Source organism: Marmota monax, unplaced genomic scaffold, assembly GCF_021218885.2.
Source record: "Marmota monax isolate L192 unplaced genomic scaffold, Marmota_monax_Labrador192_F-V1.1 WCK01_AAM20220418_F8-fsc00251, whole genome shotgun sequence".
Classification (NCBI taxonomy): domain Eukaryota; kingdom Metazoa; phylum Chordata; class Mammalia; order Rodentia; family Sciuridae; genus Marmota; species Marmota monax.
This window is the reverse complement of record NW_026694546.1, coordinates 1561900-1584085: the sequence shown is the minus strand read 5'-3', so window position 1 is coordinate 1584085 and position 22186 is coordinate 1561900. Positions and strand designations below refer to the sequence as shown.

The 22186-nt window shown below is 40.2% G+C and overlaps 1 protein-coding gene across 2 annotated transcripts in view; it reads left to right on the top strand.

Moving 5' to 3' along the window:
- Positions 1 to 22186, top strand: part of Pmp22 (peripheral myelin protein 22) — a 34138-nt gene that overhangs the window by 5637 nt on the left and 6315 nt on the right. For both annotated transcript variants that reach the window (XM_058571586.1, XM_046420719.2), the window contains exons 3-4: positions 76 to 175; positions 19449 to 19589. In XM_058571586.1, the coding sequence (XP_058427569.1) occupies positions 76 to 175; positions 19449 to 19589 (241 nt within the window). The remainder of the gene's footprint in view (positions 1 to 75; positions 176 to 19448; positions 19590 to 22186) is intronic.

Sequence of the window (22186 nt, the reverse complement as noted above, 5' to 3'; positions counted from 1 at the left end):
TCCCTCGGACTGCTTCTTGTCATTCCCTTTACTCCTCATTACCTCCTTTGATTCAGGATGTTTAATTCTTTCTAGCAATGGATCGTGGGCAATGGACATGCGACAGATCTCTGGCAGAACTGCAGCACATCTTCTTCAGGAAATATCCAGCACTGTTTCTCCTCGTCAGCTAATGGTGAGACTGGCTTTTTGCTCCACAAGCTTGTCCTTCGGTGTCTGTTTCTCAATTTAGACCTGGAAACACCTGTTCTTGAAAGACATCAGCTAAAAAGTGATTGCTGGGGTGGGTGGAATGTGACCCAGCCATGAATTCAAGGTGGAAGGAAAAGGGGCAGTCGCCTCACTCGGGAAGCTAAGATCCTGGGCACCATTGTGATTCTCTCTGCCGAGAGAAATGCCCTTGAGTTTCCTCCTGATCATTTAGTGTAATGCTATTTGTGAGTCAAGAAACTGGGATACAGGTAAGCAATAAAGGTGGTGTCATGGCCAGACCTTTAGCAGATTCCACTAGGAACGTGATCTAAAGGGTGTCTTTGGTTTGGTGACTGTCTGTATTCAGAAATGCCTTGCCTCTTCCTGCTGGAGTGACAGCAGGCTGTCCTGAGGATGATTGGACCCGCTTTGGGTTCCCTCATTACAAAGTGACTTCCGAGGTCTTGGGCCTCCATGGTGCCACCCAGTATCAAAACCTTTGAGTGTTTCCTTATTGCAAGCTGGGGACTTGAAGCTGTCTGCAAAACCCAAAGCTAAGCCTGAGGGTCCTTTATCCAGAAGATTGCATTTCTCCTCTTGAGCACAGCATCTTTGCCTGTTAGTTATTTGAAGCCAGGTTTACTTAGGGTCAAGTTAAGGAGACAGTTATCAGGGGAAGCACCCACTAGATCCCCCCAAGAACTCAGAGGGGGGTGAATGCTTAGTAGGAATCTTGTGTTTTGAGATACACAGAGGCAGAGGCGAATAAAATGTGTTGTTTGGTTGCTGGGTAAGGTTATAGTAGTTGGTATTGAAATACTGGTGGGCCTGGTTTGACATAGTCTTGAGTTCTAAAGGAAGTGTCCTCATCCTGGAGAGACAAGTAGCTATACATAGAATAGAACTTTCCTGGGTTTGAAATGCCAATAAAGTACAACTTTAAATGTTGTAGCAACTACTCATAGATCCAATATTTATGCTGAAGGTGCCGCATCTGATAAGGGAAATCAGTTTAGATCCAACTCAATAAAGCAGGCAGTGAAATGGCACTTGGTACTAGCTTTGCACCATCTGATTTCTTTGCTAGATTTTCCCCTCCCGTGGACTCTGTACCCAGTAGTCCCGAAACATGTTACAACCAAGTGCCTTGATCCTCGGTATAAATAGATGCTGCTGACATACTCGTTTAAAACCTTACATGGGGAGAGTAGACAAAGAGTAGAAAACTGTACTTCATGTTTCCACCTTCCTGGGGGAGGGGACAGGGTAAAAGATCCTAGTCCCATTGAAGTGAGCAGTATGTCTTTTCTCTGAGTGTGTGAGAAACATGGAATAAAGCCATCCTAGAGGTTGTATGGTGAGTTTGCATGGTAGGTTGGCAAATAAGTAAATGAATGCCTGAATTCATGAATGCCTGAGAATGTGATGATAGTGCTGCTTGTCCCTAAAGCCACAGCATCCGGTTTCTTCCAGTTCAGGGTCTGGCCCAAGTTCCCTGACAACTCAGGACAGGAGTCTTCCTACTCGTTATTGACACCTGGTGGCCACAAGTGGCAACTGAGCCACAGGCTTTCTGAGGCTCTGGTCTCTGTGTCCACAGGCGCTGTCCCCAAGTGGCATCTAACCACGTGGGGTTGGCATGGAATCCTGGACTCTTAGGCCCGGAAGGGGGAAGTTTTGGCAGGCGTGTTAAAGCCCGGCTGAGTTTCAGCAGAAAGAGGAGGCCCAGGAACTGCTAAATTGTGCTGCAAACTGTCTGCAGGAAGGAGAGCGATACTGCAGTGTAGCCTGTTGCTGACCTGCTTTAAGTGCCTGCCGAAGTTGTAAATAGCTGTCACTTGGTGCTAGAAGATCTCAAAGAGGCACTGTCATTAGTTAAAACAGGAAATTTCTTATCTCTTAACTTGTTCCTTGTGTGCCAAGCTCAACTTCTTGGATTCACTTACAATGACTTTGAAGTCCTGAGTGTTAGTTCCATATCCACTCAGTGCCTTTCCATGTAAACCCCAGAATATCCATTATCCTCCACATTTGCCTTCTTGGTTCTCACAATAAGGACATTTTAATGAAATCTGGACATGACCCTAAGCAAGCTGGGCTTGTTTCCACTTGGGCTAATTCTAAATTAGAAGTTTCCGTTTAAACTTCTCCAATAGTAATTATCTCTGCTGACATCTTCCTAACATGCTGGCCTGTGTTACAACTTTAGCAGTACATAGTGAATCCTGGGAGGCCCCCTTTGCTTTTTTGATTGGGTTTAGCAATTGCTTTGAAAAGAATAGGGTGGAAAAATACAGAATTTTAAAAGCATCAGACAATGAACTGCTACTATTACAAATCACTTACCTTGTTTGTGTTTGTTTTTAGAATATTTGAAACATACTTTATTAAGTGATTCAAAGTAATTGTTGATATTTATTTGCAAAGATTGTGTTGCAAATGTGCAATGGGAAAATACTTTGGTTTACATGACTTCTTCTTTTTCTTCCTTTTCTTTTTCTTCTTCTTCTTCTTTTTTTTTTTTTTTTTTTTAAGTCAGGGATGTTGCTATATTGCCCAGGCTGGCCTTGAACTTCTGGGATTAAGTGATCTTCCTGTCTGAGTAGCTGGATCTATAGTGCCCAGCCACTGCACCAATGTACCTGTGGCTTTTTTTTTTTTTTTTTTTTTTTAAATGAAGGGACTCTCTTTGCTTTGAATGGAGCCCCCTGGTGTTTTGAGGCAATCTAACATTTGTGCTATAGAATTTGATGGAGATGTATCAGATCTTTCCCCCAAGCTCCCTCTTTAAATGGGAATAGTTCTAAATTTCTTACTAACTGCCTTCCACTTTTCCTGTGGTTGTGGTAGTCTTCTTCTTCATCTTCTTTTTAAAATTTATTTATTTACTTTCTGTCTCTTTTATCTGTAAGGCCTATAGGCAGAGGTAAACAAAAACCAACCAAATAAACAAACAAACAAACAAAAAATCCCAAAACACCCCAGAAGGCATATTCATTTGAAAGCCTCTCAAGTCTCAGGAATACATGCAGGGACTAGGACACCATGGGGACCATGCCTTTGATGATATGGAGCCTCAGTGAAGTGTCAGGGTTAAGTATGGAGAGTTGAATCACTCACTGTGAAGGCACAAAGGTCAGATGCACAAGAAGTGGGGGCAGGCAGACGGCACCAGAGTTCAGGGGAGGAAGTGGTAGGGAAATCTCCAGTGGGAGGTGGAATTTGATCTACCCTCCAAAGGATGGGCAGGATTTAAGTAAATACAAGCAAGGGGGAGGATATTCCCTTGCAGTACAAGCAATGCATGGGATATGGTAGACCCGTTGACTAGTGTTCTGGTTAGGATTAGAATTGACTGTTTAGGATGATATATCTTCAAATGGCAGTGGCTTCAATGGACTTATTTCTCTCTCTTTTAAATGAAGTCTGAAAGTAGGCAGCCTGAGAGAAAGAGGATGAATTCATGAACGTGTTAGACACCCAGGTATTCTTTAGCTACTTTCTTTGCCATTTAGGTGGTGGTGGGGAGTGCTTGGTTCTTATCCTCATGGACCAAAAGGCAGCTAGAGTACCAGCCATCTTATCCATGATCTAAGTAGTAGTGTGGAGAAAGGAGAGAAGAAAGAATATATTCTTTTCCCTTTTAATGGAATGCTCTAGATAGACCCACACACATTCGCTTCTATCTTTTACTGAAATTTAGTCATATGACCACACCTACACTTATTTAGAAGGGAGCCTGAGAATTTAGCCTTGTGGGGAGCATAGCTTCTCAATTTGTAGAAACTTAAAAGCAAGTACCTCCCTGTAATCTTGTCTTAAAATGAATCTCCTTGAGGCTTGACCACACCCAACACATCCATTTATATTCTTTTACAATAGCACACCCAGGTCCTCTGAGTTTCAGGGCAGGACCTAATTATTTTACCATTCTCCAGATATTCTATTGCTCATCCTGGTCTCTGTCAACACCAATACCAATCTTGCACTCACCCGTATTGAAAACTATGGGATCTTAACATCTCTCTATTTGTCTCTCCCTTCCTAGTCATGAGCAAAGTCTTGTTATGCTTAATGATGTCTCTTGTCTCATTTGTGAGAGCCACTGAGGCAGCCTTTGGAGTAGCTGGCTTGAGCCTTTCTTGTTTCTTTGTGATTCATTTTTCATATTGAAGCCAGGGTGATGTGTTTAAAAATACAAATTTAATCATACTATTCCTGAAATTAAAAAAAAACCTTTCAGAGGTCTTTCATTGGTCTTTCTCTCCAGATGCAATCTTTAACATGGCCCATAGGATTCCACCTGGTGCATCTCTTCTGGCTTCTCCTAAATCTCCTCTCACATCTCATCATCATCTTCTCTTTCCCTCCCTTCTTTCTTTCTGTTCTTTCCCTCAGAAACTATTCATTACACATCTATTATGTGACAGATGCTATTGTAGACACCAAGGACACAAGCGTGAATAAGAGCTTACAGGGCAGTGGGCAAATCAGTCAATAAACATGAACAATTTGGGAGTAGTTCCAGGAGTTATAAAGAGAACAAGATAAGGTGATGTTTTAAAGAGGGCTTGCAGTGGGGAAGGAAGGGCTCTTTGAAGAATGACTCCTTGAAATAAATGCCTGGGACTCAGCTATATGAAACATCTGGGGGAGGTTCCATGCAGGGGGACCGACCATCAAGTGCAAGATCACCAGGGAGAGGAGGAGCTGGGCTTAGGTGAAGAGGAGAGGGCAGGCCAGAGTCCTGGGAACAGAGTAAAGGGGTAGAATTGCAGGTTGTCTTGAAAGTCCTTCCAGACACTAGTAAGGAGTTTGATGCCTGTGGATGCATTTCCAATTTTTCTGATTACATTTAGAACTGTTTTAAATTCTCAGTGACCTGTTTTATCCCCACCTGTAGCAATAGTCCAGAAACATTCATAAGGCAGGATATTTCAGAAATCCTACAAAATAGAAACGCACCGATGTATCATCATATGATGATCCCAGATGATGGGATCTCTTCCACTGTGTTCTGTGACTTTGCTCCTTTCACATTTCCCTCATTGATGACAATTGGTAAATAGCTACAAACAGGATTCTATGTTAGAAAATAATAAAAAATAATAAATAATAAAAAAATTCTCTTTGCTTTAAGATATGGAACCTTGGATGAAAGCAGCCAGGGCCCAATGGGTAGGGGCTGTAGCATCCACACAAGCCAAGGGGGCAGAGGGGAAGACACCAGTTTCTAGGCTCCAAAGCTAATAAGATCTGTGAAGCTCTGGTTTGGGTAGAGGATGTATCAATCCTCATCCCCAAGTCTCTGTGGGCATGTTTAAAATCTGCTGACACAGAGCATATAGACAAAACACAGCTTGGTATTAAATGATGCTTTTTTGTTTTTGATTCTCCAATTTATTTAAATATTAATTCCAAGTCCACATAAGCTTTCTTCCATTCTTTATTTCATCTGCATGAACCTAGTATGTAGCAGAGTGGGGCAGATTACTGGAATCAGGTCATGGGCTAATTGGTTACCTGAGAGATAGAAGGGCATAGCCTGGTCTTGCCCTGTCCCTTGGCATGGTCTTTATCAGTTTCAGAGAACCACACCGAGACAGGGCCCAGGCAGAAGTGATCTTTCATCAAACTAGGCTGCTGTGCCCTATGCTCATTTATGAAGGCCTGTCTTGTCTTGCAAACTTTTTTATGCTGAAGAGTTATGGCACATGAAAGGGTAAATGTGTACATTCTGGAATCATTTTCAGTTTTAAAGACAAGGTCCAAAGCATGAAGGGAATAACTGGGCCCTTCTTGAATCTGTCCTCAAAGCATCCTTCACCCTTCCAGTTTATAAAGGCAGTCCTCATTTTCCAACAACAATAGGCAGGTCTGCTCCATTGCCAAGTGTGTACTGAGACAGGGGCCTCAAGTTGAGAAGACACCATTCCTTATTTATTCTTTCCATCCTAACCACCAACAACAAATTCATGACATTGAATAGGTTGTGGGTAGCATTGGATCAATGCTTTGGATTGAAAAAAAAAATTCCTACTAGCCTCAGCAGCCCCCAGTATGAAGCATTGTTGTTCTCCTTGGTCTCCATCTTCAGAGTGATCCCAGACTGTATCTTGCTTTTCCATTTGGTGACACTGTCCTTTTGGCAAGGATGCCAGACCATTTCCTCATCTGTGGCTCAGCTTTGGGTCAGATTTTAGAAAACACAGGAGGCCCTCTGCATTTATGGCTTCATGTTTTGCAATTTAAAATCTTTGTGGCTCCCTGGGCCAACCCATAATTTCTACCCAAGGAATGGCTCTTGATCTTACAGGGCCCTGTCCTGGGATGCGTGCCCTATAGGGGAAAGGGCAGTATAAGATATGGGATGTTGTCAGATACTGTTATCTTAACCCTTCATTTTTCTCCTGAATGCTAATATCTAGGAGTAATGTGGAATGCTTGTTGGAGCCTGTGTTAGAATGATGACCCCAAGTTCATAGTTATTCTTTGCTTTTCAAAAATTCAGTGATGAGGTTGAGGTGAGAGGATCACTTGAGTCCAGGAAGAATTTGAGACCAGCCTTGGCAACATAGTGAGATTCCCATCTCAAAAACCAAATCAAAACAAACAAACAAAAAACTTCAGTCACATCCCTGGGATTTTACTAGAGCTTTTTTTTTATGTTTCAGGAACAGGGAAGGACTGGCAGTGATGTGTCCTAAGGTGGTAGATCTTGGCTTTAGAATGAGGCCTTCTGAGTGTGCAGTTAGTGACCCACAACCCCTCCCAGCATTTTTAGGTTTTTACCAACTGGAGCAGTACAGCTGTCTGCAATATGCCTACCACTTGTCCACCCTACAAGGTGGATATGGACCCTTCTACCTTTCAAGAGAGCCCTTTTCATTTCTGAGGAGATAACAATGAGATTCACTCATTTATTCTTCAAATATATCAAGCTAATCCTTTGTACTAGACTGTGTTCCATAAATTGGGTATACAGAGGTGAACGAGAAAGACCAGGACCCTGCTCTGTGGCGCTCACTGTTAGTTGGAGGACAGAGGCAATACATAATCAATAAAGATTCATGGAGAGTGGAAAGTGCTCTGTAGAGTGAAATAGAGAGTCATCTCTGGGGAGGAAGGAGCTGATCACAGAAGGCCTCTTCCTTTCATAGAGATTTAGTTGTGGATTGTCAGGGAAGGACCAGTCACGTAAATAACCATGGGAAGAAAATTCCAGAATGTAAAGAGAAGAGCCATGAAGCAGGAAAGAGTTTGGTGTGGCTGAGTGCAGTAGCTGGAGGAAGGTGGTGAGGTGAGGCAGGAGAGGGGAACTGGGCTAAACATCTAGAACCTTCCAGGCCATGTTATTGAGGAGGATCATTGGGACACCATTGAAAGATCTGAAGCAAAAGAGTAGCAAGATTTGATTTATGTTTTAAAAGCTCACTTCAGTTGTTTTATTAAAAAAACAATTTGAGGGGAGAAGCAGAAATGGAAACGGGGGACTGATGAGCCCGTGATAATGATCTAGGCTGGGAATGATGATGATAATGAGATACTGATGACGGTGACGGTGATGATGGTGAAGATGATGATACTCACATAGGTGCCAGGCATTCTTCTAAGGGAAAGATATTTAATTTTTTGTTAAGAACCCCAGGAAGCAGGTGGTGGCTTGGCCAGCCGGCTAGGTGAAGAGAAGGAGACAGGGCTGATGTCAGGTTTTGCTGCTAGTTAAATGTAGGGGGGTTAAGGAAAGGTGACTAGTCATGACTTTTAGGTTTGGGGCCTGAGCAACTAGGTGTGAAATGGGGGTCTTTGACTGAGCTAGAAGAGATAGGAACAGAATGTTTCAGGAGGAGATATAAATCAGTATTCAGGTTTGGGCAATCGGAGATGTCAGCAAAGAATCTCTTGGATTGAGATATCTGTAGCTTGGTGGGGAGGGGAGGTCTGGCCTGGGATTCATATTTGGGAGTGGTTAGTCTGTATGGAAGGATATTCGATGTCATTGTGCTAGATGACATTATTTGGGGAGCAGATCAGAAGGGAGTAGAAGGAAGGACACAGGGCTTGGAGATGAGTCTGGGAGACTGGGGAATGGGGCATCTGAGAAGAAGCGGAGACTGAGGAGGAGCAACCAGTGATGTGGAAGGGATGCTTTGAGATGTTGTCAGTTAGAAACTCCCTCATTAGACCAAGTCTGCCTCCTCCTCGACTGGCCCAGTCACTACTGGTTGTCTTCATGAGGCCTGATGTTCTAGACTGGGGTTTACCAAGTCTTATTATTCATCCTCAAGGAGATTGAACCTCTGTAGTGGCCCCTGGATCAGCACAGGATGACTGTGATTCGTCCTCTGTATAATAGCCCTTAAATATTTAAAGACTACAGTTTTACCTTCTCTTCTATTGATGCCTCCTTTCCTCTTTCAGTGTCTTCTGTGGTGCTAGTCAGATGCTGCTGGAATCCCCGGCTGCATAAAATGTGGTCTCTAGATGGCAAGTACGGACCTCTTCTTGCTCTTCTGAGGTCTGGTCACTGGTTTGGTTCAACAGCCTGTGAAGGGAGAGCTGAGGGGCTCCTCTCTCCCTGTGCCACACCATTCTCCCTCCTTCCTCTCCACGTTTTGTGGATTATAAATCTAACAAATGCCAGTTGGATCATTTAATTCCGTATATTTCAAGCATATCATTGAGCTTCCTGGCACTCCTGGTGTGCTGTTGTGGAAATCTCGTGGAGTGGACATCAGGAGCCCTGTGTTATGAAGTAGGTCTACCTCTAACAAGCTGCATATCCTGAGGCATATACTTTGTTTCCTTAGTAGAGTGGGAGTTGAGGTAGGAATTGGAGTCAGGGGCCCTTTCTTGCATGGGTTTCAGAGCCACTGTGCATATTTGGGACACAATTGTGGCATAGGAAGATCCAACAGGGAAATTGGAAATTGGGTAGAATCAATCGCAGGCCATCTTCTCAAGGCATTCCTCCCACATCACTGGTTGCTCTTCTACCAGGGCCTTGGAAATTGGGTAGAATTTCAGGAGGCCTGGAGAGCAGAATGGCTTTGTGCTCAGGGAAGCACCACTCTAGATTTCCAGGATGCTCGGCCTTTCTGTATGCCTTGGGCGGGGCAGCGCGGGGGTGGGGTGGGGTGTCTCTGATTTTTTTTCATACAGAGAATTTCTTTCAAACCCCAGAGATCTCCACAGCAACTCAAGTATCTCCTTTCCATTCTCCACTTGTGCAGCTCACAATTATGCACTTACAGGTGCCCTTTCCCTCTGTAGTTCATTACTGTGGCCAAATTCTGTGTTTGTACTTGGGATGTTTTTTAAAGAGAAATGGTTCCCCAGTGAATCATGTAAAATAAACATGAAAACAGGAAATTTTAAAAGTTAAGTGGGTCCTCCTCATCCTCTCACCTGCCCATCCTATAGTACCCTGGCTTAAACCCAGGGACACTCTATCACTGAGCTACATCCCCAGCCTTTTTTAATTTTTATTTTGAGGCAGAGCCTTGCTAAATTGCTAGCTTGGGCTAGAACTTGTGATTCTCCTTCCTCAGCCTCCCAAGTTGCTGAGATTATAGGCTTGCACACCAGAAGGCTTTTTTTTTTTTAATGGCAAGAATTCTCATAACCTTTAATAAGCATTGTACACTGTGAATGTCCAAAGAAAGGCTAATATATTTGATCGTGCACCTGATACTCCCTTTTTTATATCAACTAATGGGATAAGTCTTCTAAGAGCAATTCTTTGAGAAGCACAACCTACCCAGATTTTCCCGATTCTATAGTTTAGCTTTCTATTCTCTGATAAACTCTGCTACCACAGGGCTACATGTTACTCCCTTTTAAAGTCTAAGAACTAGTTAGCAGAACAAGAATGTGGGTATCAAATCACCAAACTAGACTAAGAAACTAGTTTGTGTGCCACGGAGCCTCTTAATTAGGAGTGCAATCAATTGTACAGGTTGAATGTTCCTTATCCAAAATGCTTAGGACCAGAAGTGTTTCAGATTTTGGTTTTTTTTTCCTTCAGATTTTGGAATATTTGTATGTACACAATGAGATATCTTTAGGATACTAGGTATTCAATTCTAAACATGAAATTCATTTATGTTTCATATACATCTTATATACATAGCCTAAAAGTAATTTTATATAATATTTTCAGTGCACCTGCATGGTGACTACAATCTGTCAAATTTGGCCAGGTGTAGAATTTTCCACTTGTGGTATCATATTGATAGAAAGTTTCAGATTTTGGAGCATTTTGGATTTTCAGATTAGTGATGTTCAATCTGTATCAAGTTGAACCGGAATACCTTGACATGAAGCTTCTTTTCAGCTACTGAGTGGTTTGTGTTTATTAGTCACCAGCCATATATGTTTGTTGTAGCTAATGCACTTCTCATAATTACCTGTTGAAAGAGTCTCTCATGTGATCTTCATTATCTTTGTGAGCTCTGAGAACATGGGGTAGCTTTTCCATTTGATTTGATTTCTGCATGGCTCACAGGCAAAGTTAGCCTGAGAACTAAGCCCATTTCATAGTTACCAGCTGGTCTGTTGAGTGCTGGGGCAGGACCCACACTGGGCTCCAAGCTGGTGGGTAAGCTGTAAAGGCAAAGGTCACATTGTTTAGGGTGGGGGCCTCTTGGAAATTCATCTATTTCTAGAATGATGTTCATCCTGAGAAATAGGGAAAATGGTGATTTTGGTGATGGGGTAGTAGGTTGGGAGGTTTGGGGGTGGGGGTCTTGGTCTTGGGAGGTTCATGTGCATTTTAAAACAGTGCAGCACTGTACAAAGGGGAGTTATTCATGTTTGCTTTTGTGATTCACTCCTCTGTTGGACCTCTTCCTCATGGCCTCCCAATTTATGCTCTGTCTTGCAATCATCCTTCATTTCACTTTCACTACAGCCTGTTCTCTTGAGTCAGACAAAGTTTTATGAGTTTCCTGAAGTGGGAGTAGAGATGGGGCAGGGGTAAGAAAGGGCTGCTGACCATGCTGATGACATAAGGTGCAGATGAACAATTCACGTTTTCTGAGCCCTTGGCCCACTAGATTGTAGGCCCGAGTTAAGAATACAGCTGAGGGGGCACATGTATTTCCTTCATTGCTCAGCTGCTCCTGTGGCAAGAATCTGACCTTGAAGGGAACTTTGGTCATTGTGCAACTCAGGCTTCCCTTTATCAGCTGGGGGAGTGTCCAGCCACAGCCTGCATCAGAATGCTGCCAGCAACCCCTGTACCTGACGCTCTCTTTGGAACACTAGGTCTGCAGGGACCTGCAGGGCTTTTAATTCTAGTGCTCAACACCGAGGTTGGAGATTGGCTTAGAATACTGCACTGTCAGTTCCACAAATTCCTACATTGAGTGAGGCCTAGAGAATGACAGCAGGTGCTCGACATGGACTATGTTAAATAATTGCAGACTTGCATTTTGTGGGGGACAGAGTATCCCAGCACAAGGGCTTGTGTAGAAATCCATGGGTTTGCTCCTTGAGACTGGCGTTATATTGGGTTTGACTATGTAAAAAAGATTCACAATTAACAACTTTCTCCCTTACATGCAATTTCTCTCAACTCTAATAACCATTTTCTGTATATCTGAGTTGTCTTGCACAGGTTGGCAAACTATAGCCTGCAGGCCAAATGTAACCCACTACTTGCTTTTGTAAATAAGGTTTTTTTTTTTTTTTTTTTTTTTGGATGAATTGGACATGCCCTTTGATTTACATACTGGCTAGGGCTGATTTTGTCCTACAAAGGCCAGCAGAGTTGGGTAGTTGCTACAAAAATCCTATGACCTCCAAAATCTGAAATGTTTGCCAACTGACTCTTTTACAGAGATTTTGCTTATCTGTACTGATGTTTGGAGAGTATATATGAATTGCTATCAAAGTTGTATCAAAACACTTATTAGAATTCTGGTAGGTGCACTAATAATCTGGCTTCAGTGAAATACTGTGTCCCTATTATGACATTGCTTGGTCCATCTTCCCCAGATGGACATGTGCCAGAAACTGAACTTCCTGATGATTCATAAGTGCTTATTTACACTACCCCTCAATATTGGCCTTAATGGAGCTATTTTGCACATATTTTTTTCTTTTTTTGCAATGATGGGGATGAAGATAGAGGAATAGCGGGGGAGCCAGGGTCTCATGCAAGCTAGACAAGCACTCTATTACTGAGCCACACCCCCAGCCCTGCTCTATTCTTTAAGAGAAATTTTATAGCAACTCTTTTGTTTGATAATCACAACAACCCTCTGAAATATATGTTAGTACCTCAAGTTGGTGAAAAGGAATCAAGACCAAAAATAGGTAAGTGGCAAGTTAAGCTGGTGGTCAGCAGAACCAGGCAACAGAGCTGTTCCGGGCGCTTTTCTAACCACAGTACATGCACACGTCTTCTGGGTAGAGTCTGGCTTTACACATCCTCTTCTGAGGTCCCATTCTCAGATGGGATCAAACACCTGTCCTTTCCAGAGTGTGTGATATCTGCTCTCCATTACCACCCCCCTGGTCATCTGTCTATTCCAGTTCTGAAGAATGATTCTGGCTGGGGAGTAATGTCATTTGAGCTTAGGAATCTCCTCAGGGCCTTGCAGGCTTCCCTTTGAACAATGACAACAGAGCTCTTGAGTCTTGAGCTAGCCTTCGGGGCTGGAATGGGCTTGGCTCTGTTTTCCTTTGCTGCCCGTACAATACAGTCAGTCTTCCACGTACCCATAGCCCCACATGTTCAGATCAAAAAAATGCAGATTGAAAATATTTGAAAACAAAATTATGTTTGTACTGAACATGGACATACATTTGCCCTTACTCCCTAAACGATGGAGTATAAGAACTATTTAATAGTATTTATAGTGTATGAGGTATTATAAATAATCTAGTGATGATTTGAAGTACATGGGAAGATGTTCATAGGTTAGGATGTTCATAGGAAGCTTCTGATGGATGGCATTTGATGAAAGAAGTCCCTTTTCTTTTTGTGTATGGGAATTCAACCCTGCCCAGGAATCCGAGGGATTTTTAGTTTGGAAGCCTAAATATTATTACTGATTGCATGTCTTTTTTACCTTTTCATCTTTTAAATTGGTTATAATTTTTTTTTAGTTGTAGTTGGACACAATACCTTTATTTTATTTATTTATTTATTTATATGTGGTGCTGAGGATCGAACCCAGGGCCTCACACGTGCTAGGCAAGTGCTCTACTGCTGAGCTACAACCCCAGCCCTGGTTTTAACTTCTCAAATACTACCTATAGTTGTTCTTGTTCTCAGATTCTTCCATACCAAAATCCTCAGATGCTCAAGCCTCTTATATAAAACAAGGTAGTATTTGCAAATAACCTATGAACATCCTCCCATGTACTTTAAATAATCATTAGATGTTTATAATACCTAATATAAATACTATTAAGTAGGTCTTACACTCCATTGTTTAGGGAGTAATGGCAAGTGGATGTCTACGTTCAGTTCAAACACAATTTTGTTTTCAAATATTTTAATCTGCATTTTTTTTATCTGAACATGTGGAGCTATGGGTACATGGAGGAATGACTGCATTGTGTGAAAATATCTTCCCTATTAAAAATAAATCAAAGGATATAGATCAATTAGAAGGTTTTCTTGACCAAAGTCTTCTTTATTCCAATTCCAGTTCCTGGGGGACCCAGGGATATTAGTTTGATATACTTTGTTTCTTTTTTCTTGGAAATGAGCATGCATAGAGATGTATGTATTCACATATATAGATTCTGGTATGCACTGACATAAGGATATACTGTGTGTACACACACCTTACTGTTTTGATTATAGTGTGATTTTTCAAAGGCTCTTCATTTTCCAGACCATGATTTTTTTAAATGTGGCAAAATATTCCATATCATGGAGATATGCTATAATATATTTTCCCTGATAAGAATGATATACTACCATGAATGTACTTATTCGCACATTTCTGATTCAAGTATTTAATGTAGTGATTAAGTTGTTGACTCATTATGTTACAAGCATTGGGAATTTTAAATATAGCTTGCCAAATTTCTAATTACAAAAGGATTATTATGTTCTTCTTCTTATTATCCCTATGCAGATACTTAATAACACATTTACTCTGTTGATATAATCAGTTTTTTTTTTTTTTACTTTTGACAATCTGATGAATAAAAAAATGGTATCACATTCTTCATAGATTTCATTTGTGTTTTTTGTTTGTTTGTTTTTGGTTCCTGGTGAGGTTGAGCACCTTTTAATGTTTCCTGTCTATTCATATTTTCTCTTTGCCAATCACACACCTTATGGTTTTTTAATTTTTCATTAAAAACTTTATATGAGCCAGAGACCTGATTTTATTTTTCACAAATGGCTAACCAATATCACTTATAGTCTGTTGTATTTTTTTCCTTAATGATTTGTAGGCTATGTTTATTGCATAATAAATTTATATGTATACTTCCAAAATCGTCATTCTGTCCCATTCTGTTTTCTTTCACAACTAATACTACATTGTTTGAATTGCTCAGACTTGATCAGATAATACAAATAAAAATATATAAATTAATTGGAATAATTACTCATAATGAAGATATAATTTTGTTAATTTATTATATATTTAATATATATCATTCAAGATAATAGACACAACCAATATATGTCTGATATCTGGTAGGTCACATGCTATCTCCTTGGGTATGTTTTTGTGATTTTTTTTCATTTGTTATTGTTGTTTGTGTTTTAGTTGTTGTTTTTGTACTTGGTTCAAATTTTTTCTTGGTTCTTATTGCTCATTGTGTTTTAGATGAATTTTTGAATCACTTCATCAAATTCCAGTTGGGATATTGATTAAAATGGCATCTAGATTGGATAAAATTGGTATCTTTACAAGTTTGAGTGTTTTTATTTTCTAAATTCCTTTAGTTATATGTTGTGCCTAAATCGTTTCTCCTTTTTTTTTTTTTTTTTTGAGATTGGAGAGCTATTTTTGTTGCCTAATACATAGTCAGTTTGTAAGATTGTCCCATGTGTGTTTGAAAATAATTTATAGTCTTTGTCATTTGGACACAAATTTTCTATGTATCTATTGGATTGAAATTGCTGATCTTATTATACGAATAATCCTGAAGCTTCCTTATTTTCAGTCTTCTGATTTATTTCCTGAAGGAGGAGCTAAAATCTTCCACTCTACAGTTTTCTCAATTTCTTCTCATATTTAATTTTTTTTGCTTTCTATTTTTTCTAGGCCTGGTTGTTATATGTGTATGTATATGTTATTATTTCTTCAATCTTAGATCAAGTAAACTAAATCTGTGAAACATTTCTCTGGTTATTTTTTTTTCAACTTAAATTCTGCTTTTTTCCAGATGTTATCATTACTTTATCTGCTTTCTTTTTGTTAACATTTGCCTGGGATTCTTTTTAAATTACTTTTGTTGCCAATCACCATTTGTTTAGGTGTATCTCTCAGACCAGAAAATGACTAGAATGATTTAAATCCAAAGTGATATTGCTTGTCTTATGAATAAGTTGAATCTATTTCACATATATTATAACTGACGATATAGTTGGACTTACTATCTTAATTTATATGTTTATTTATTGTGCTGTTGAAAACTGCCTTCTTTGTCTTTATACCCTGAGAGCCAACCAGTGGACTTGGCCCAAGACAGTAGACATTCAACAAAAGCTCATTGAATAAAAACATCCTTGGTTCCTTAATTCCAGTCTTATCTGGGCAACAGCTTAGAGAAAGATCACTTGTTTGTTTGTCCCCCTTATATTATTTTTCCCCTTCCCCTCACTTCCTCTTGTATGTACTTTTGTATAACTCTGAGGGTCTCCTTCCATTTCCATGCATTTTCCCTTCTCTCTCCCTTTCCCTCCCACCTCTCATCCCTGTTTAATGTTAATCTTCTTCTTATGCTCTTCGACCCTACTCTGTTCTTAGTTACTCTCCTTATATCAAAGAAGACATTTGGCATTTGTTTTTTAGGGATTGGCTAGCTTCACTTAGCATAATCTGCTCTAATGCCATCCATTTCCCTGTAAATTCTATGATTTTGTCATTTTTTAATGCAGAGGAATACTCCATTGTGTATAAATGCCACATTTTTTTTATCCATTCATCCATTGAAGGGCATCTAGGTTGGTTCCACAGTCTAGCTATTGTGAATTGTGCTGCTATGAACATCGATGTAGCAGTGTCCCTGTAGCATGCTCTTTTTAGGTCTTTAGGGAATAGACCGAGAAGGGGAATAGCTGGGTCAAATGGTGGCTCCATTCCCAGCTTTCCAAGAAATCTCCATACTGCTTTCCAAATTGGCTGCACCAATCTGCAGTCCCACCAGCAATGTACAAGTGTACCCTTTTCCCCACATCCTCGCCAGCACTTGTTGTTGTTTGACTTCATAATGGCTGCCAATCTTACTGGAGTGAGATGGTATCTATATGGGGTAAAAATGGGAGCTCATAACCCACTTGAATCAAATTGTGAAATATGATATATCAAGAACTATGTAATGTTTTGAACAGCCAACAATAAAAAATTTAAAAAAAAAATAAATAAAAATAAAACCTCAAAAAAAAAAAAAAAGAGAAAGATCACTTGTTTGTAATTGGGTGAAGACTAGAGTTCAAAGCATTGGCAAAAGAGGTTTCAACAAGGACTTAGGTACATTATTAAATCTATGGTACTTTTCTTATTAGTGTACATTTAACATATAAAGATTTTAAGTTTTCTTTCTCTGTGAGACCCAGAAATAGCTTACGCTGAGGATGAAAGTGAAGGGAAAATAAAAATCCTGAGATCCAGACTGTCCTCTCCACCAGGCTTGCCCCTCATGACATTTCCCAGCCAGAGTGAATCACACTGTTTTCGTTTCAGATTTGGGTTTCAGATTACTTTGTGCTTTTAGCTGCTTCTAACAGAGTGCTAGATAACATTTTTTAAATGATATTATGGCAGCATTAGTTTTCCTGCATAGTGCTTATCGGGAAGAACCATGATGCTAGATAAAGATAAACATTTAATTAAGGCTACATTAAAATGAAATCAGGATGGCTCACAACCCATTAGACATCATCTTCTTGTCTTAATTGACCTAAAGAAAGAGAGGGAGAGAAGGGTAGAAAGAGAGAGAGAGAGAGTACTAGATTGGAACCAAGGGCCTTCCAGATTTGGCTGTGGCACTTAGGCTCATCAAAAACATCTCCGGAAATTTCTCTCAGTGCAAAGGAGCTGGATTAGTTGATCTCAGGTTTCTTCCAACTCTAAAATGCTTCAAGTCTGAATCTGGGGGAAAAAAAAAATCTTTGTGAAGCCTAATCAGCATCTTTAAAATTCTTTAAAATTCTACTTGGAGCTCAAAACAGGTTTAATTGTATTCAATTATAATTACAGGTTTAGTATCCCTTATCTGAAGTACATGGGACCAAAACTATTTCAGATTTAGGACTTTTTTTTTTTTTTTAGATTTTTGGAGTACTTGCATATATATATATATATATATATATATATATATATATATATATATATATATATTGAGATATTTTGTGAATGGAACCCTAAACACCAAATTCATGTATTTCATTATATATCTTATGCACATAGTCTGAGGTAATTTTTATACAATATCTTTAATAAGTCTGTGCATGAAACAAATAATTTTGTGAAGGAAACAGAGTTTCACAGTGTAGAATTTTCCTCTTGTGGTATCATGTTGGCTCGAAGAGTCTTGTGTTTTAGAGCATTTTTGCATTTTGGATTTTGGGGTCAGGGATGCATAACCTGTATAAAACCATCCAGATTACTTAGCTTTGAATATTGTTTTAAGCATTGATGGATGTGCATTTTTAAACCAGTGCACATTAGCTGGGAAGATAAAACCCTGTCTCCTTCAGATCATCTTTTCCACTGGGAGCAAGGCCTGACCCAGTATCCACCCAGGGTGGGCAAGACCTAATGTAGCCCATCTAGGTGGATACCATGAGCTTCCCCCTATTGTGAACTAAGATTATTTCCTTGTCTCCCCTTCCCTCCTGAAATGACATTAATTTGCAGCAAACTGTGAAATGGAGAGACCACAGGGGGGACCTGTTTTCTTGTTTGAATTTCAGCTGGAAGCGTAGAGGTTTGATTGAAGGTTGGGGGTTCAACAAAGATGAGAATATGTAACCCATGAACCTATCTGGTGATCTGACTGGGCACAAACTGCTCTGGGCTGAGGCTAAAAACCATGATCAAGATTGCCCAAGAAAAAGATACAGCTCTGCCAAGCAAGTAGGTTTCTGTCCCTATATAAAGTCTAGCCATCATCTTCAGCATTATTTTTTTTCAACTTCCTACAAAATTAGTTTGGGCTCTAACAACCATCCCCACGACCTCTTTGGGAGATGCTGATATTGTGAACAGTGGTTTAAACTCGTCTTATTGGAAAGCAGTTTAGGGGTTCCTATAAGCCCTTTAAGATCCATGAAAGCAAGAATTCCAAGATTGGGTAGGGCTCAAGCCCTCTAACACATGTACATGCAGATGTTTCTTGACTTATGATGAGGTTATGCCCCAATAAGCCCATCATAAGCTGAAAATATTATATATCAAAAATGCTTTTAATATACCTAACCTTCAGAACATCACAGTTTAGCAACACTGTAGACTGGTTGGTTGTTTCCGCTCATGATTGGATGGCTGACTGGGAGCTGTGGCTCATGGCCACTGCCAGCATTGTGAAGGAGGGACAATACTGTATACTGTCAGTCCAAGAAAAAGATCCAAATTCAAAATCGGAAGTATGGGTTTTACTGAGTGTGTATCAATTTTGCACTATTGTAATGTCAAAAAAGTATAAGTTGAGCCATTATGAGTCAGTGATAGTCTGTATATCTCAGTAACACACTTGGTAGAAACACTGGAAGGAAATTCAGTATGTTTTAAATTGATTTTAACTCTGAGTAACAAGACTGTAGTTTTCTTATGGCCCTTCCCTACAATGTCCAAAGTTAAACAAGGAGAACAAAAAAAAAAAAAAAAAAAAAAATATATATATATATATATGTAGTACATATATATATATTTTTTTCTCCCAAAGAAAACTATGAAATGAAGAAGGTCTTTTTAAAGTGCAAAAGTAAATTGTCTGAGTTCTGCTAAGGGAAGAGGACAGTGGCACTCAGCAGTCAGGGTCACATACCTCATGGCAGGTGCTCCTCTTTCTGGCCACGTCCACCTTTTCTAACCAAGTATTTCTTCCCCCAGAATGGCTGCAATCCGTCCAGGCCACCATGATCCTGTCCGTCATCTTCAGTGTTCTGTCCTTGTTCCTGTTCTTCTGCCAGCTCTTCACCCTCACCAAGGGAGGCCGGTTTTACATCACTGGAGTCTTCCAAATTCTTGCTGGTAAGTTGTAAAGTCCATGTAGAAGCGGGGCCTGTCCAAGGATGTAGCCCTGGAATGATGGATATTCATGAGTCTGAACGTTGAATGCATTATCATAAAGTTCAGTGTGTGTGTGTGTGTGTGTGTGTGTGTGTGTATGTGCATATGTATCCTTGAACTTGAGAACTCCCAACTTCTCTATAGATTGAGGTGCTCATGAAAAAACTGAGTAGCTCTGGAAGGAAGTTCCCCAGTCAAGCTAGAAGCTACAATCTGGACACATCATCCAAGGTCAATATGGAGGGTAATAGTAGAGCCAAGCCCAGTCTTGAGGGCTACTTTCTGTAAATTATATTAGACTCCAAGAAATCATCTCTGCATCAGTGCAGAAAATGGCCCTGATGTGCTGAGTGCTGGCAAGGTAACTCTCAGGTATGTGTCTTCTACCTGCAAGTAGGGATGAAATTATGCAGACACATTTTGACCCTCTGTTCTCCAGTTCTTAGATTTCATTAGACTTTGAGTTTTTTCTTGTCATCTTATCATGTCTTCATTTGGGCAACCCTATGTACTATGCCATCATTCAAATATGGGACCTTCAAATAGCAGTCTCCCCTTCTTCTCCTCCCTATATGGTCGTCAATAGGTTATTCACAGTCACAGTATACAGAAGCTTCTGTTGTAGATGGAGGCATCTTCCAACATTTTCTCTAGATTCTGGCCAGCGTCTCGCTTCCAATTGACTTATTTTCCGTCTGCTGACTGCCAGTGGAGTGAGTCTGCAGGGCATTGGAGAGAAATAAAAGAGGCAGATATCATGGTAGATTCTATAGTCCCAGTTCATAAATCATGAACTTCATATTTACCAGAGTAGGTCTGGGTGCTGTGTGATGTTCTCACTTATGACTTTCTACGTAGGCAAAGGACGACTCATCTCATGTTTTTATTGATGGTCAGAAAGCCCATGGTGCTCTCTCGTCACCCTGTGCTCTGTAGTGACTGGAGGGTTGGAAACTGCGCACATGGGCTTAGTGGTTTAACCAGCAGACGTGAGTCCTCATAAAGGGTTTTACAGAAAGACTGCCTGAGGTTGAATGCGATGACCTTTTCTAGAAGCCAGAGAGTTCCCAAGAAAGTAAACTGAAGAGGCCCCCCTTTCACCAAACACTTCAATACATTTCAATACTCAGGATCTCAGGATTTTAAAGCCAAACAGTGTTTTGTTGTTGGCCCTGGTTTTATTGTACCAAGCCAACTCCTAGAGTATCACCAGCTTTGTGAAATGGCTAATTATGCAATGTGATATCATTTCTAGGTATATGAAAAGCAAAGAGTTATTATTCAGTTTCCAGACATAATATAGAAAACTGTTTAATGCCTTCTAGGGTTTCTTTTTTTTTTTTTGCTCACTGATGACATAGCTGGATATCAAATGAAATGATCATACCCATTGCATCTGTAGCTCAATATCAATTAAAATACACTTAGGAACCAGAAGTTTCATTTTATTATTTTTAATTTAATTTATGGAAGCTTATTGTTTTGCTGATGAATAAACTGAACCTAAGACTGAACCTAAGACATGAAGGTCACCCCACTCATTGCAGGGACTGCCAAGTGTTATAACCCCTCCCGTATCATGTGGACCAAATATAGTTAGGTACCTCTCCTGCCCCAAATTATCAGGAACATAAAATCAAAGGCATAATCGCTGCCTTTTTATTATCTTTTATTAAAACTGACTTCTGGTGCAAAGTCAATTCATCTGCACCATTTATTATTCCAAAGTTTCTAAGCATCTGTGATGAATAAGAGTTGGCACCAGCAGAACTCTTCAAATAAAAAAAATACTGAACTGAGGACTAAGTTACTGTGGAAGTGCTTCTCAGAATAGGCAGAACTTCCACCTCTATTCTTTGCACTGAGATATTTCCACTTTAAACCCTCTAACAGTGTCTTTTTAGCAACATCCTGCTAGGCCAGAACAAAAAGTCCAGAGATAAGAACCCTTCACATGTCACTGCGCTGCGGGCTAAAGTATTTCTGTTCAGCTGAACAACTCTGAGGTCTGGAGATTTTATAGTCTTCCAAAGTACTTTACTAATCCACCCTTGCTTCACGGCTTTGCTTCCCCCCTCTGAACTCAGTGCAAGCATTTCAGAACTCTGCCATAAATATCTCTGAATTTAAAAGCACATGATTTGTTTCTTCTTTATCCCCTTCCAATCTAGTTGCTTATCTCTCACAAGACCTCGTTTTCAGTTATGTTTGTCGGTTGAGTGGTCCACATTTAAATGGGAAGTTATCTGAAGTAAGCAATGTCAAACTAAAATAGCAGTTATAATTTTGAAATCTGAAGAAGGTTCTGTGCCTGCTTGTCAACTCCAGTCAAAATGACCTGAAGATTGGCCTCCTAGGAACCAAGGATGCTTAGAATGTGCATTTGAAATGGCTCTAGGGTCTTCCCACCAAAGCTGAGAACTAAGAGTTAGGGAATCTACTTACAGACTTCCTGACTCCTTGAGGCTGTGACAATTCTAAGTCAACCTTGTCAGGTTGTTCCCCAACTCATGGCCTATTAAGAAGTTAGAAATTGGAGCCAGGTACAGTAGGGGGAG